Source organism: Thalassophryne amazonica, chromosome 14 (assembly GCF_902500255.1).
Source record: "Thalassophryne amazonica chromosome 14, fThaAma1.1, whole genome shotgun sequence".
Taxonomy (NCBI): domain Eukaryota; kingdom Metazoa; phylum Chordata; class Actinopteri; order Batrachoidiformes; family Batrachoididae; genus Thalassophryne; species Thalassophryne amazonica.
This window is the reverse complement of record NC_047116.1, coordinates 91089799-91103237: the sequence shown is the minus strand read 5'-3', so window position 1 is coordinate 91103237 and position 13439 is coordinate 91089799. Positions and strand designations below refer to the sequence as shown.

The 13439-nt window shown below is 39.4% G+C and overlaps 1 protein-coding gene across 1 annotated transcript in view; it reads left to right on the top strand.

Moving 5' to 3' along the window:
* The first annotated feature begins 308 nt into the window (after positions 1-308).
* LOC117524459 (speckle-type POZ protein-like A) overlaps positions 309-13439 on the top strand; it is a 33629-nt gene continuing 20498 nt past the window's right edge. The window contains exons 1-3 of the mRNA XM_034186247.1: positions 309-474; positions 10800-10916; positions 12828-12949. Coding sequence (XP_034042138.1) covers positions 10839-10916; positions 12828-12949 — 200 coding nt within the window. The 5' untranslated portion in view covers positions 309-474; positions 10800-10838. The remainder of the gene's footprint in view (positions 475-10799; positions 10917-12827; positions 12950-13439) is intronic.

The following is a 13439-nucleotide window of genomic DNA, read 5'->3' as shown; positions in this document are numbered from 1 at the left end:
ACTTGCAAGTTGGTCAACTTGATTGTGATTCATATGTTTTGGAATGCCTGTGGCATCAAAATAATTGTTACATGAGCTGCAAGTTATTGTCAGGTTGTTGGATTTTTTTTCCTCTTCTTTTCTTTTGCAACACTCTTTTGATCCAACTACGTGTTATTTAAGTGATAAAGGTATTTGTGTATTGTTTGTTTTTTGCTGATGTTGTCTCAGTTTGAAAATGTTAAAGCACCTATCGGCCACCGTAGTGTGCTGTAAAATAAGACAAGTGTCGATTCTTTGTTTCAGATGTTACTACGCGACATGTTCCGTTCGACACATGCTTCAAAGCTGGTGTACCAGACGTAGCATCAGTACAAAGAAACCCTGGGAAGAGACTGAGTGAATAAGAGTGTAAAGTAGCGGAGGGTGAAAGGAGCCACTGTGACACAAAGCTCAATGTGTTATTTCATATTTATGGAAGTGTGAAATCCAAAGGTATGACACCGTTATGTGTTTTTAAACTTTTTCTGAGCAGTAGATGTACACACTAGCACTGGTTAGCAGTTTAGCCGACGTTGTTTTTTTTCCGTCATAGCGTCAAGTAGCGATACTTTGCGTTAGCTTAGCTTGTTAGCATCCGGCTAACAAGGATTAGGCCCCTTTGTTTTACACAGGATAGTCTGGTATTTAAACAGCAACATTCCCAATTTCATTCAGTGTAACTGTTTGTTTTGCTACGAGATTAAAAATATAAGCGTTGTTTGTTTACGACTTTATAGGTTGTTGGTTCCCAGGCGATAGCTGCATTTACGGTCTGAAGCTAAGTGAGATTCCATTTGTCTTGGTGTTTGTTTGCTAAATATGTGGAGCATTTACAGAAACACTAAACAGTTATTCTTTCGAATTGTAATTGTTTATCAGACAAATTCTTGCTATCATTTAAATGTCGACCGTTCAGGTGTGTAATGTTGAAATCATGGTTAGAAAAAACAGCGAATATTTTAGCTGATGCTAGTTGACATATAAGGTGTTTTTTGTGATTAGTTACGTTTATTATATCCTATTGCATCTCGTTAAATGTACCGTAACTGAACTCAGGATCTCAAGTAAAATTATAGTGAACGGATGATGCAACGCAGCGAATTAGCTTTTCAGAGTTTTATTTTGTTGTTATGTTACAGACACTGTTAGCTGAACTTGCAGCCAATTAGCCTGGTTGCTTTAGGACCGAACTCTCATTCGGAGGCTGAAGTTTTACCCCAAAATAATAAAAGGATCACACATAGCATTTAACCTGCTGAGCACAGTATTAATGAGTTAACGTATTTCAATCTGTCTTTTTGTCATCAGTTTATCAGATACTGGGCTAAGTCATTTTCTGGCAACGTCACCTCAAATATTTATAATTGGATGAATTAGAAGGGCATTCAGAGCATATATCTCTTCTAGAGTAATAATGACCAGTGTTGTTTATGTTTGTCTTCTGACTTTTGTGCGTCTTAATGTGGCAGTTGGCCTGAAATAAGCAGCTGTGACTTGTCTTATAGCAGTGTTACCAACCCTGCTTTAGAAGTTCACCTGCCTTGCACCTTTTCTGTCTGCATCTGCTCACCCACTTTTGATTAGTCAGGTCTGGTGTCTGCCAGGTCTACCAGGTCCAAACACACGTAGTTCAGTTAAATAGCTGTGTGTAGAGGACTGCTTGGTACTCTGGAGAACTTTACAATGCCTTTCAAGATAGCTGAGTCCCTGTACTTTTATATTGTATTGTATCTTTATGATATGATACACATTGGGGAGGTGCTGGTGTTATTGTTAAGTGGTTGGCTTGAGACCAGAGGATCCTCAGATCAAACCCCCTTCAGACCGGAAAATCGTCAAGGGCCCTGGGCAAGGTCCTGAAACCCCAAGTTGCTCCCATTGTGTAGCACATTGATGCTGGGGTGTTTGTGTGTGTGGGTGAGTGACTGTGAGGCGTCTTTGTAAAGTGTTTTGAGCTTCTGATTCAGATGGAAACGTGTTATATAAATACAGTCCATTTAGTTTTTTTTTTTTTTGTTTTTTTTTGCAGTTCTCAACATAATTTAATGCAAATTAAAAAATATATATATAGCTTAGAGTACAGCTTGTTTCACATGGGTAGTCTGTTTACATCAAATTATTGTGCTAGGTTTGTGGACAAAATTAGAACAGTATATTTTAATGTCATTTGCATTGCATAATGCATAATATAGCCCCTCCCCCGGGACTGTATTCCAGTAAATATACTGTAAGACTGTAAGACTTCATTTCAGCCTTAGGCTGCACCACGATGCACAAAATTGCATCAAAATTAAACAATTTCATCGGCTGTAGTTTGCGTCTCACATGTACGCCAGGGCTAGACATTGACCCTTTTTTGCCACTGGCCCACAGGGCCAGTAGCAAAAAGTATGTATATACACTCAACAAAAATATAAATGCAACACTTTTGGTTTTGCTCCCATTTTGTATGAGATGAACTCAAAGATCTAAAACTTTTTCCACATACACAGTATCACCATTTCCCTCAAATATTGTTCACAAACCAGTCTAAATCTGTGATAGTGAGCACTTCTCCTTTGCTGAGATAATCCATCCCACCTCACAGGTGTGCCATATCAAGATGCTGATTAGACACTATGATTAGTGCACAGGTGTGCCTTAGACTGCCCACAATAAAAGGCCACTCTGAAAGGTGCAGTTTTGTTTTATTGGGGGGGGATACCAGTCAGTATCTGGTGTGACCACCATTTGCCTCATGCAGTGCAGCACATCTCCTTCGCATAGAGTTGATCAGGTTGTCAATTGTGGCCTGTGGAATGTTGGTCCACTCCTCTTCAATGGCTGTGCGAAGTTGCTGGATATTGGCAGGAACTGGTACACGCTGTCGTATACGCCGGTCCAGAGCATCCCAAACATGCTCAATGGGTGACATGTCTGGTGAGTATGCCGGCCATGCAAGAACTGGGACATTTTTAGCTTCCAAGAATTGTGTACAGATCCTTGCAACATGGGGCCGTGCATTATCCTGCTGCAACATGAGGTGATGTTCTTGGATGTGTGGCACAACAATGGGCCTCAGGATCTCGTCACGGTATCTCTGTGCATTCAAAATGCCATCAATAAAATGCACCTGTGTTCTTCGTCCATAACAGACGCCTGCCCATACCATAACCCCACCGCCACCATGGGCCACTCGATCCACAACATTGACATCAGAAAACCGCTCACCCACACGACGCCACACACGCTGTCTGCCATCTGCCCTGAACAGTGTGAACCGGGATTCATCCGTGAAGAGAATACCTCTCCAACATGCCATACGCCAGCGAATGTGAGCATTTGCCCACTCAAGTCGGTTACGACGACGAACTGGAGACACGTCAAGACCCCGATGAGGACGACGAGCATGCAGATGAGCTTCCCTGAGACGGTTTCTGACAGTTTGTGCAGAAATTCTTTGGTAATGCAAACCGATTGTTTCAGCAGCTGTCCGAGTGGCTGGTCTCAGACGATCTTGGAGGTGAACATGCTGGATGTGGAGGTCCTGGGCTGGTATGGTTACACGTGGTCTGCGGTTGTGAGGCTGGTTGGATGTGCTGCCAAATTCTCTGAAATGCCTTTGGAGACGGCTTATGGTAGAGAAATGAACATTCAATACACAAGTAACAGCTCTGGTTGACATTCCTGCTGTCAGTATGCCAATTGCACGCTCCCTCAAATCTTGCAACATCTGTGGCATTGTGCTGTGTGATAAAATTGCACCTTTCAGAGTGGCCTTTTATTGTGGGCAGTCTAAGGCACACCTGTGCACTAATCATGGTGTCTAATCAGCATCTTGATATGGCACACCTGTGAGGTGGGAAGGATTATCTCAGCAAAGGAGAAGTGCTCACTATCACAGATTTAGACTGGTTTGTGAACAATATTTGAGGGAAATGGTGATATTGTGTATGTGGAAAAAGTTTTAGATCTTTGAGTTCATCTCATACAAAATGGGAGCAAAACCAAAAGTGTTGCATTTATATTTTTGTTGAGTGTATATACACACAGTTGTATGCAAACGTTTGGGCATCCCTGGATCAGAAATTTCAGTTAAATATATCATATAGCAGCTGAACACACTGATATTACAGAAGTGAAATGAAGTTTCTAGGATTTACAGAAAGTGTGCAATAATTATTTAAACAGAATTGGGCCTCGCACTTTGTCCCCCCACCAGTTTCTAGTTCTAAATTGCGCCCTTAACAAGCTATCTCGGAGATTTCAGCTGTGAGGAACATAGTGAGGAAATGTAAGACCGCAGGCACAGTACTAGTTAAGGTCTGAAGTGGCAGGCCAAGAAAAATCTTAGATAAATGAAGCGAAGGATGGTGAGAACAGTCATAGTCAACCCACAGACCAGCTCCAGAGACCTACAACATGATCTTGCTGCAGATAGTGTCTCTGTAGATCGTTCAACTATACAACGCACATTGCACGAGTTGCTGGATGAGAAAGTAATGCAGAGGAAGCCATTTCTGCATACACGAAACAAACAGAGTCACTTGAGGTATGCTAAAGCACATTTGGACAAGCCAGCTTTATTTTGGAATAAGGTGCTGTGGACTGATGAAACTAAAATTGAGTTATTTGGGGCGGTATGCATGGCTGAAAAGAACACAGCATTCCAAGAAAAAGACTTGCTAAGCCAGGGGTGGGCAACTTGTTCCAGAAAGGACCAAGAGGGTGCAGGTTTTGCAGCCACTTACTCCACCAGGTGATTTCACTCATTAATATCACTTTGAGCAGATGGAATCAGTTCAGTGAAATCACCTTTTGGTGCTGCATTGATTAGCTCTTACGCAGCTTATGTGCATGCTCTCGTCGTCTTTTGTTTTTTTTTTTCTGGGGAAGTTACAGCATCACACACAGGCCTGCCATATGTACTACAACGTTAAATGGAGCTTTGAGGCACAGAATTTACCTCAAACATTTTTGTAAACAAATTATTTGAGTTACTCGACTAATCGTTTCAGCCGTAGCAGTTAGCATTGCATTAGTGCTGCACGATGAGTGTGCACACGCTTCAGGATGAGGTGCACGGAAATGCAGAAAGAAGCTGTAGATGCGAGTTTATTTGTTGCTGCAGTGATAATATTCCTAAACGGTAAATGGACTGCAGTTATATAGCACTTTTCCATCTGCATCAGACGCTCATAGTGCTTTACAATAATTTTATTGATCCCATGGTGGGGATCAATAAAATCTTTTTTTAAAAAACATACTTGTTACAGCAGTATAGTATTAAATATATTTTTGAGTAATTCTGACAAGCCTTTTTATATCTTGAACAAAATGCTTGACACTTGTTGATAATGTTTCCCTTGTGTTGAATTGTCGTTTTTATGATTTATCATTAACGACCCTTTTTTTGTCATAATTCTGGATGTCACCACATGACATTGTGTCACATCACATGATGAACTGCGCTACACCAAAATTTGTCAGTATGAAAGTTTTATATTCATTTAACATTCAAACAAATGAACAAGAGTTAAACAAAAATCACACAGAAATGTGACAACCTGAGGGAATGAAGCGACTGGAAGCAGCGGTTCATGAGCGATTTATTTGTTCACTTGTTGAAAACAGTGTCATGTTTTTCCATGTCTACTTCTGTTGGATATGACTGTGTGTTTGTGTCGTTACAGTTTATGGCTTTATTTTTCAGCAGTGTTAGTGTTGGATGTCATTATGAGCTTGTATGAAGGGACTATGCAGAGTGGGCAGTGTTTGACTTTTAGACTTCTGGCATCCATTCAGAAATCTACTCTGGTCCCTCTGCTGTTGAATACATTTATCTATGAGGTTTTGGTTAGGATTGTGGAAATCAGTGGCATGTTTAACTTTTTTGGTGAGACAAGGATTACTGAGTGTGACTTTTGCAAATGATGTGGCAATCTTTGCAGATTTAATTGGTACCCTGATCGCAGCACTTGACAAATTGAGTGAGTGTCTGCGTTTGTGATTGTCCTTAAGCTGCATTTACACATTACTATGGCAAGTCACGAATGCCACGAAGTATACATTCTTATCCGCTGATCACAAGTGTGATGATTTGAGGCGTCAGGTGTCCTCAGGAACTGCTGCAGCCTGTTACCACACATTACGATTAATGGCACGTGTTGCTGGTACATTATCAGGAACCATTACGCACGGTCAAGAATAATGTTCTGCATTGTTGCGCGCTATCAAGTGTAACAGCACATCGTTAAGTTCTGTCATGTTGTGAATGAGGTGATTTGTCTCCACCCACACACACATTCATCCAACCTTCAGCTGCTGAACAGTTCAGATCGCTCCAGCTTGCTCCTCAAAATCCACAGCAGAACTTTGTGATTGCATGCTTAGTTGAGCTCTGTGCCATGGAGCGGCACACAAAGGAGGAGGAGACGGAGAGAGCCAGATGTGTGGCTTCACACGGCTCCTGTCTTGCTCATTTTACCAAATATCAGACACATGCAGTAGGTGGAACACCTGCAGGAGCGCGCTGATGAGCACTGGAACGAGACTTTTAGCTGACTTGGTGTCACTGTCCTTCTTCAGCATACTGCAACAATGAAACTGAATGCAGTGCAGCAGGTTTTAATTCAGCAGTGCAGTAACGTCATGTTTTATTTTTAATTATTCTCACCTCAGACTAAGCTGCAGAACTAAGCCTCATTGGTCAAACTGGGTGTTTGTATATATCCAAAAAGTGAGGAATTTCGGATTGTGTCGGTCTGCTTCATCATCCCGGCTGCCTGTCTTCCTCTGCCCCAAAATGGGGCCTGAACTCTGGCTGCACGCTGTCGCAGTTCAATGGATCCCACCAAGTCATCGGTCCTCCCTTGGCTTGGCGTTGCTCCGTAAATTAGCTGGAAAAAAAGCTTCTCCCAGCAGGATGATGGCAGACTCATTCTACTGCTGTTTTTTAAGCTTTTTTGTGGGTCTACAGATGCAAATCCAATATGTCGATCGCTCAGCTTTTCGAGTTGTAGAAGCAGCCAGAGTGTGACGTAGAATTTCTGCCCCTCTTGCCGCTTCCGACGCGATGCATCTGATGTCACTGATGCCTTAAGGGCCATTAACTGCCGCATCTGATGTTTCCGGTCTGAAAGGCCCATAAAACTTGTGGAGGTATTCACTTGTCTGGGCAGCGGCATTCATGTCTCTGTGTCCTTGGCCCTTGACATCAAGACATGTCCAAGAAAAGATTATGTAAGAAAGAGGTTGCTGGACATGCTAGCATCTGTACAAGAAAGAAAATTAATGTTTACATAAATCATGGGTTAAAGTTCTCCATCACCGCGACGGATTTCCGTCATTTGGAAAATTTAACCACACATACACGTGCGCACGTGGTGTCGTGTGTTTTAGGGCCGAAATATGATAGTCTCACTGTCAAAGCAGCATCCCATTCTGCGCTAATCAAAACAGCAGCAATGTCAGCGTGGACTGCGGAGGAAGGGACTGTGTGAATTTTCACTCCTCTCCGCACTGTTTACTGCTTGCTATGAGCCACGGTCCTTCTCCTCTCTGTCTTCATGGGAACATTGGCAGACACTCCCCAAGTAGAGCGAGGCGTGGCTTTGCTTTGAACCAATGAAGCAATGATCTGACTCTGCTTCGATGGTTTGTCGCGTTATCTTAATTTTCCCCCGCTAAAACCCTAAAGAGCATATGTCTGTGAGTAATATTTACCTTTTTTATATTAAACTGACCTGTTATGGTCTTCTAAAACAGTTGATAGATGTATTTTATAACTTAAAAACGGGACCAATGCTAACGCATTAGCATGTCTATGGCGTTTTCAATGATAAAGTTAGCATTAAGCAGTTCGCATCCCAGCACAGTTTGTGTGCATGTTATTCTGTATAATAAATAATGGCTTAGTGTTTGTTGTCATAAAAGTCAAATGTATTACGGATTATAATTTATTTTTATTTATATATTAATAATAATAATAATAATCAGAAGAATCAGAATCGCCTTTATTGTCATTGTAATTTCCATTACAACGAGATTTGAGTGCAATTCCAAAAAGGTGCTTTCCGTGGTGCGAGTAATTTTTAGCCAAATGAAAGATCGTGAAATTTAACGGCAAATTATTCAGAGTATATGCACAACTAATATAAACATAAAGTAAAATAAAATGAAATGTGGACTAAGTAATGTAAAACGAGAATCATATACAACTGGTTACGGTAATTTTAATGACAGTTTCGGTCAAACCACATCTAAGCTGTGTTTTTACACACAAAAATAAAATGGAGTAAACTGCACATTTGTGTCTTTTTCATGAAAATATCTTATTAAAGATCACATATTACACTTTAGTCAGGCCTTTAAAATACTTTTGTGGACTCTTGCTGTAATATGTTGTCAGTGGTTGAGATAATTTCTGTAGGCATCTAAAAATGCTCATAATCGGATGAAACATGATGGAAATCTCTCAAAATAAAACAAAACATTACTCCAGGTATGTTTTTGACGAGAATATAACATCATAACTTTATTACAAGGTCAAACGATGTTGCGTGATAAAGGCTTTTTAATAATAACTCACTTCAAGAAATAATGGCAAAACTCACATGTAAGTAAAAAACAAAAAAAAAAACCCCCACAAAAAAAATGATTAATCGATTACTAAAATAATCGTTAGTTGCAGCCCCAGTTTAGAAGTGAGAGCATTTTACAGATTAAATGTGAATAAGACAGTTTTGAGTTTCTCAGCGCGCATGCGTTTTCAAAACTGGTGACAGTATTACTTTGTGCACAGCAGAACGTCAGTTGCTTTAGGCCCTAATTTTGTATTTTATTGACTGTACAGCGACACAGCATCCATTTGGTGCATTTACCGGATTAGAACAAATCAAAATACTACAGAAGACAAAGAATTTTTACTTGACAGTTTGAAGTGCCTTTTCTTTGTTTCAGAAGACTTCATACCCATTAAAATTCACCAGAATATACAAAATTTGACTTGCTCTTTTAAAAACAATTTCTGGGGCAGGACCCCCAGACCCCCATAATCAATAGTGTGTTTTTACTTCACAGATTGAAGTGACTTTTCTTTGTTTCAGAGGGCTTCATGCTCATTAAAATTCACCAGAATATCCAAAATTTGACTTGCTTTTTTTAAAAAAAAAATTCTGTGGGAGATCCCCCAGACCCCCATAGTTTGAAGTGAGTTTTCTTTGTTCCAGAGGGCTTCATACCCATTAAAATTCACCAGAATATACAAAATTTGACTTGCTTTTTAAAAAAAAAATTCTGGGGGAGATCCCCCAGACCCCCCATAATCAATACTGTTTTTACTTAACAGTTTGAAGTGACTTTTGTTTGTTTCAGAGGGCTTCATACCCATTAAAATTCACCAGAATTTACAAAATTTGACTTGGTCTTTAAAAAATGTTCTGGGGGAGCACCCCCAGACCCCCTAGAATCAAGACTACACCCCACCCCCACCACCCTTTTATGTACCTTTATGTTCAGGTTTTGCATTCTTTTTATGCTTTGTCTGTCTCTCCTTAGAGGCTATTTAGAATTGATTTGTATACTGTATAATGTGTTTATTGTATTTATTGAGGAAAAAACAGTGTGTGCCCCCACTACGCCACATTTTAGGGAATTGCTGGCATTGATTTTTGCCAGGAAAAAATTTCAGTCATATGAAAATTTATTGCTTTAACCCAAGACATAAATAAAATGTTTGGTTTTTTTGGACATTGACAATAATTTGATGATATTCTTCAAAAATTTGTAAAAGTCTTATTACTTACACACACACACACACACACTCATCTTTAACCGCTTAGTCCAATCAAGGGTCGTGGGGGGGCTGGAGCCTATCCCAGCAGTCTTAGTACTTGCAGACATTAATTGTTGCTTAATAATGACATTAATAGACACAATGTTTAAGGAAAGCGGCTCTTATTTATTTCCACAAAACTTGAGCATTAAATTAAAAACAATAGAAAAACATGAATTACAAGTGCACATATGACTTGTATCAAATATACGTAGTTTGCTTTTATGCGGGCACCTTAGCTGATTTAGGCTTTTCATGTTCTTTGCTGTGTTTAGTTTGCAGCTTCGGAAACAAGTTCATTGTTGCCATTTTTAACAGCAACAGGTTTCAGGCATATTGTGACTTACCTAGGGGAAAAAAATCATGAGTGTGTCATATTGAATATTATTTTAGTAAGAGGCTCTCAAAGGAGGCATCATTTTGAAAAATTTAAATTTTAGGCTGTTTACAGAGTGTTGCAGGAGAAAAAGTAAATAAAATATACCTATTTTGATTCCATTTTTTAATTCTACAGGGAAAATTAGTTCTAGTCACAGATATTCAAAACAGTACATGTCATATCAAAGGAGCTGTAATTTTCAAAATTTGACCAAAAGGCTCATTTGGACAAATCCAAAAAAATGAACTGACATTTTAGAGAGCTGTGGTTTCAGACGTGTAGATACAAACCTAATATTTGGTATTTCTCTGTAAGTTTTGAATCTGTAGACCTGTGAATATTTTCATGGGGATCTAAATGGGTGACTTTGGAACCCCATGGTGACCTCAAATGTGCACTTGAACAAGGTCCTTACTCCCCAAGTTGCTTCCAGTGTGTAATCATGAATGTGAGTCATCGTTTTGAAGTGCTTTAAGAGTGTGCATCCAATGGAAAAGCGCTGTAGAAATGCAGACTTTTTACCATCATAGCATAAATTAATGCATCTTTTTTTTTTTTTTTTTTTCTTTTTTTTTTTTTTTAAAGTTTGTGTTTTTTAGAGCACAAGTGAAACAGAAGTTGGTGATGTCACGGGTTCCTACCCCCCCACCACCTGGGGAGATGTCAAGTGGACCTGTGGCAGAGAGCTGGTGTTACACACAGGTTTGTTCATGTTAGAATCTGTGGGTGGAAATCTCTACCATGCTGTTTGTCTTTATTAATAACTGATGAAAATTAAGTCCAAGACATAGGGGTCTATACTGGATCATGGTGTTATCAAAGTACCGATATAAGACCTTCAGTACGCATACCAGTGATCCCCTCCTCACATTTTCAGTTTTATCAAACCAACACATAGTTGTGATGCCAATTTGGGATAGGGTAGAAGCAACGAAAAGGTGAAAATGTACAAAAGAAAGCAGTACAACTAAAGTATTAAAAAGCTGAGTTATGCAAACGCCATACACTCTAATTTACAAATGTATTTAAATACAATTTATATAAGCAGTATTAAACGCATAAATGTATTGAGTGTCGGATGTCCAGGTGATAACGTGGGTGGGTAGATTGAGAGGCCATCTTGAAAACAACTACCAATTAGGTTAATTAACTGCTTCAGATTGAGCTTTACCTATTCAATATATTTTAATGCTCCTCTGGGCTTCATATATATTTATTGTATTGAGTAAGTACTGGTAATATTTTGTAGTTTTATTTCATGCTTAAAAGAATCAAGACATTTTTGTTATTGAAACATTTGACCTATTTTACAACCAACCTATTTTACAATATCCTGGTGTTTTTCACTTGTTGAATAGTATCTGTATTCAGTCATACTATTACTAGTTTTGCACTGTATGGCGCTTCAATATGTAGCTCCCCCCCACCCACCCCAATTAATGAATTTGGTTTGTTTTCATTTTCAAATCTCCTTCAAAGTTAAAATCTGAGTGAGGAAAAAAAAAAGGCTTTATATCTTTAATGAGCTGATGTGAGACTTATACTCCAGTGTGACTTATATATAGGGATGGGTATCAAAAACCGGTTCCTGTTAAGAATCGACAATAAATAATTCATTCCACCAACATCAATAGACTTTCTTCTTCACTATTCCCTTGCCGGTTCTTCAGTTCACATTACGCAGGAGTGGCCGTTGTTTTTGAGGGTGTGTATTGGGTAAATGATCATTTCTCTACGTTGATTGCGGGCTCGCTGTTGTGAGAAGCTACGAAGCTAAGCACCTGACCTTTGTGAGGATCAAAGTCCCTAACTGGGACTCTTGAGATTTGTTCTCCATTCCACACCGGAGTTTTCGCCGATGGTTCTCTGGTGTGAGCTGGACCCACTTCACCGGTCGGTAAAGGAAATGATATTAATAATAATAATAATGATATCCTTTGTTTTGTGGCACTAACTGCACAGCTCCAAACGCTGCATGCCTCTCTGCTGAGTGAAGTTCAAAAGATAGATTTTGGTCGGAATTAATAACTTCAAAGCGCATCGCTGTTTTAAATCAAATCACACCTCTTTCCAAACGTTGTAATATAAATAATCAACTACAAATGATTGAAACCATTTTTTCCCCAAAATGAGACGTCCTGTGTTCTTTATGAATTACACCCTGACGTGCAGTGCAGCCATCTGCTAGAGCTCAGCTCAGGGTCTATGGAGTTAAATTTGTCTCATTACCTGAACAGAAATGTGACTTATACTCTGGTGTGACAAATACTCCAAAAAATACGGCAACCAGGATTCTCTCAGTAGCAGTGAGTGAAGCAGTAGGAGCTGGTATACTGAAGACTTGTGCCAGTACTGAAAGTTACATTATATCCAACCTTGCAAATGGTTTTTAAGTTTTTCGCAGAGAGTGGTAATACTTCTTAAAATGCAAAAAAAAAAAAAAAAAAAAGCGTACCCAGTAGAAAAAACAAAACTGGGGAGCACTGGTACAACAAATACATACGGTCAAAACAATGAAATTGTGTTTGAACTACAAGGAATTAGAAATTCTATGAGCTGTAGCATTGTCTGTGTAGTCTTATGCATTTGTTTCTTTCCTCTTCTGTTTTCTAGGTCAAAGTTGTGAAATTTTCATACATGTGGACCATAAACAACTTTAGTTTTTGCAGAGAAGAAATGGGGGAGGTGTTGAAGAGCTCAACCTTCTCCTCTGGCCCGAATGACAAAATGAAATGGTTAGTATTCTGACAAAAAAAAATGCTTTTTAATATTTAAGCAGCAGAGGGGTGATGTGGTATCACTGTGTTTTATTCAAGGAAGTGAGAATTTTAAAATTTGTGGTCAGCAGGGCAAGCATAGGATTAATGGAGTATGACTGAGTTAGTGAATGGGTCTGCAGAATTTTCATATGTAACTCCATCTAAACTACTATGTTCATCTCTGGAATTTAGGTTTGGATAGATGCAGGTGAAGACCAGCCCTGTTAGTATCTTTATAACATGCACAATGACGCTGACATAAACTAACGACAGGCCAAGATCAAGTTTCTGATGAAGGCTTGTTGCTAAGCACATGATCCTGGTGACCACAAAGGTCACTGCTGCTTGTTTTTGTAATTTTGCCTTCATTGGACACCATTCCTGGTTCACTCAGCATATTGCTTCACATGTTGAATATCAGATTCATTTTGAAAATATGTGACACTTGCTGATGCAAATAAATCTT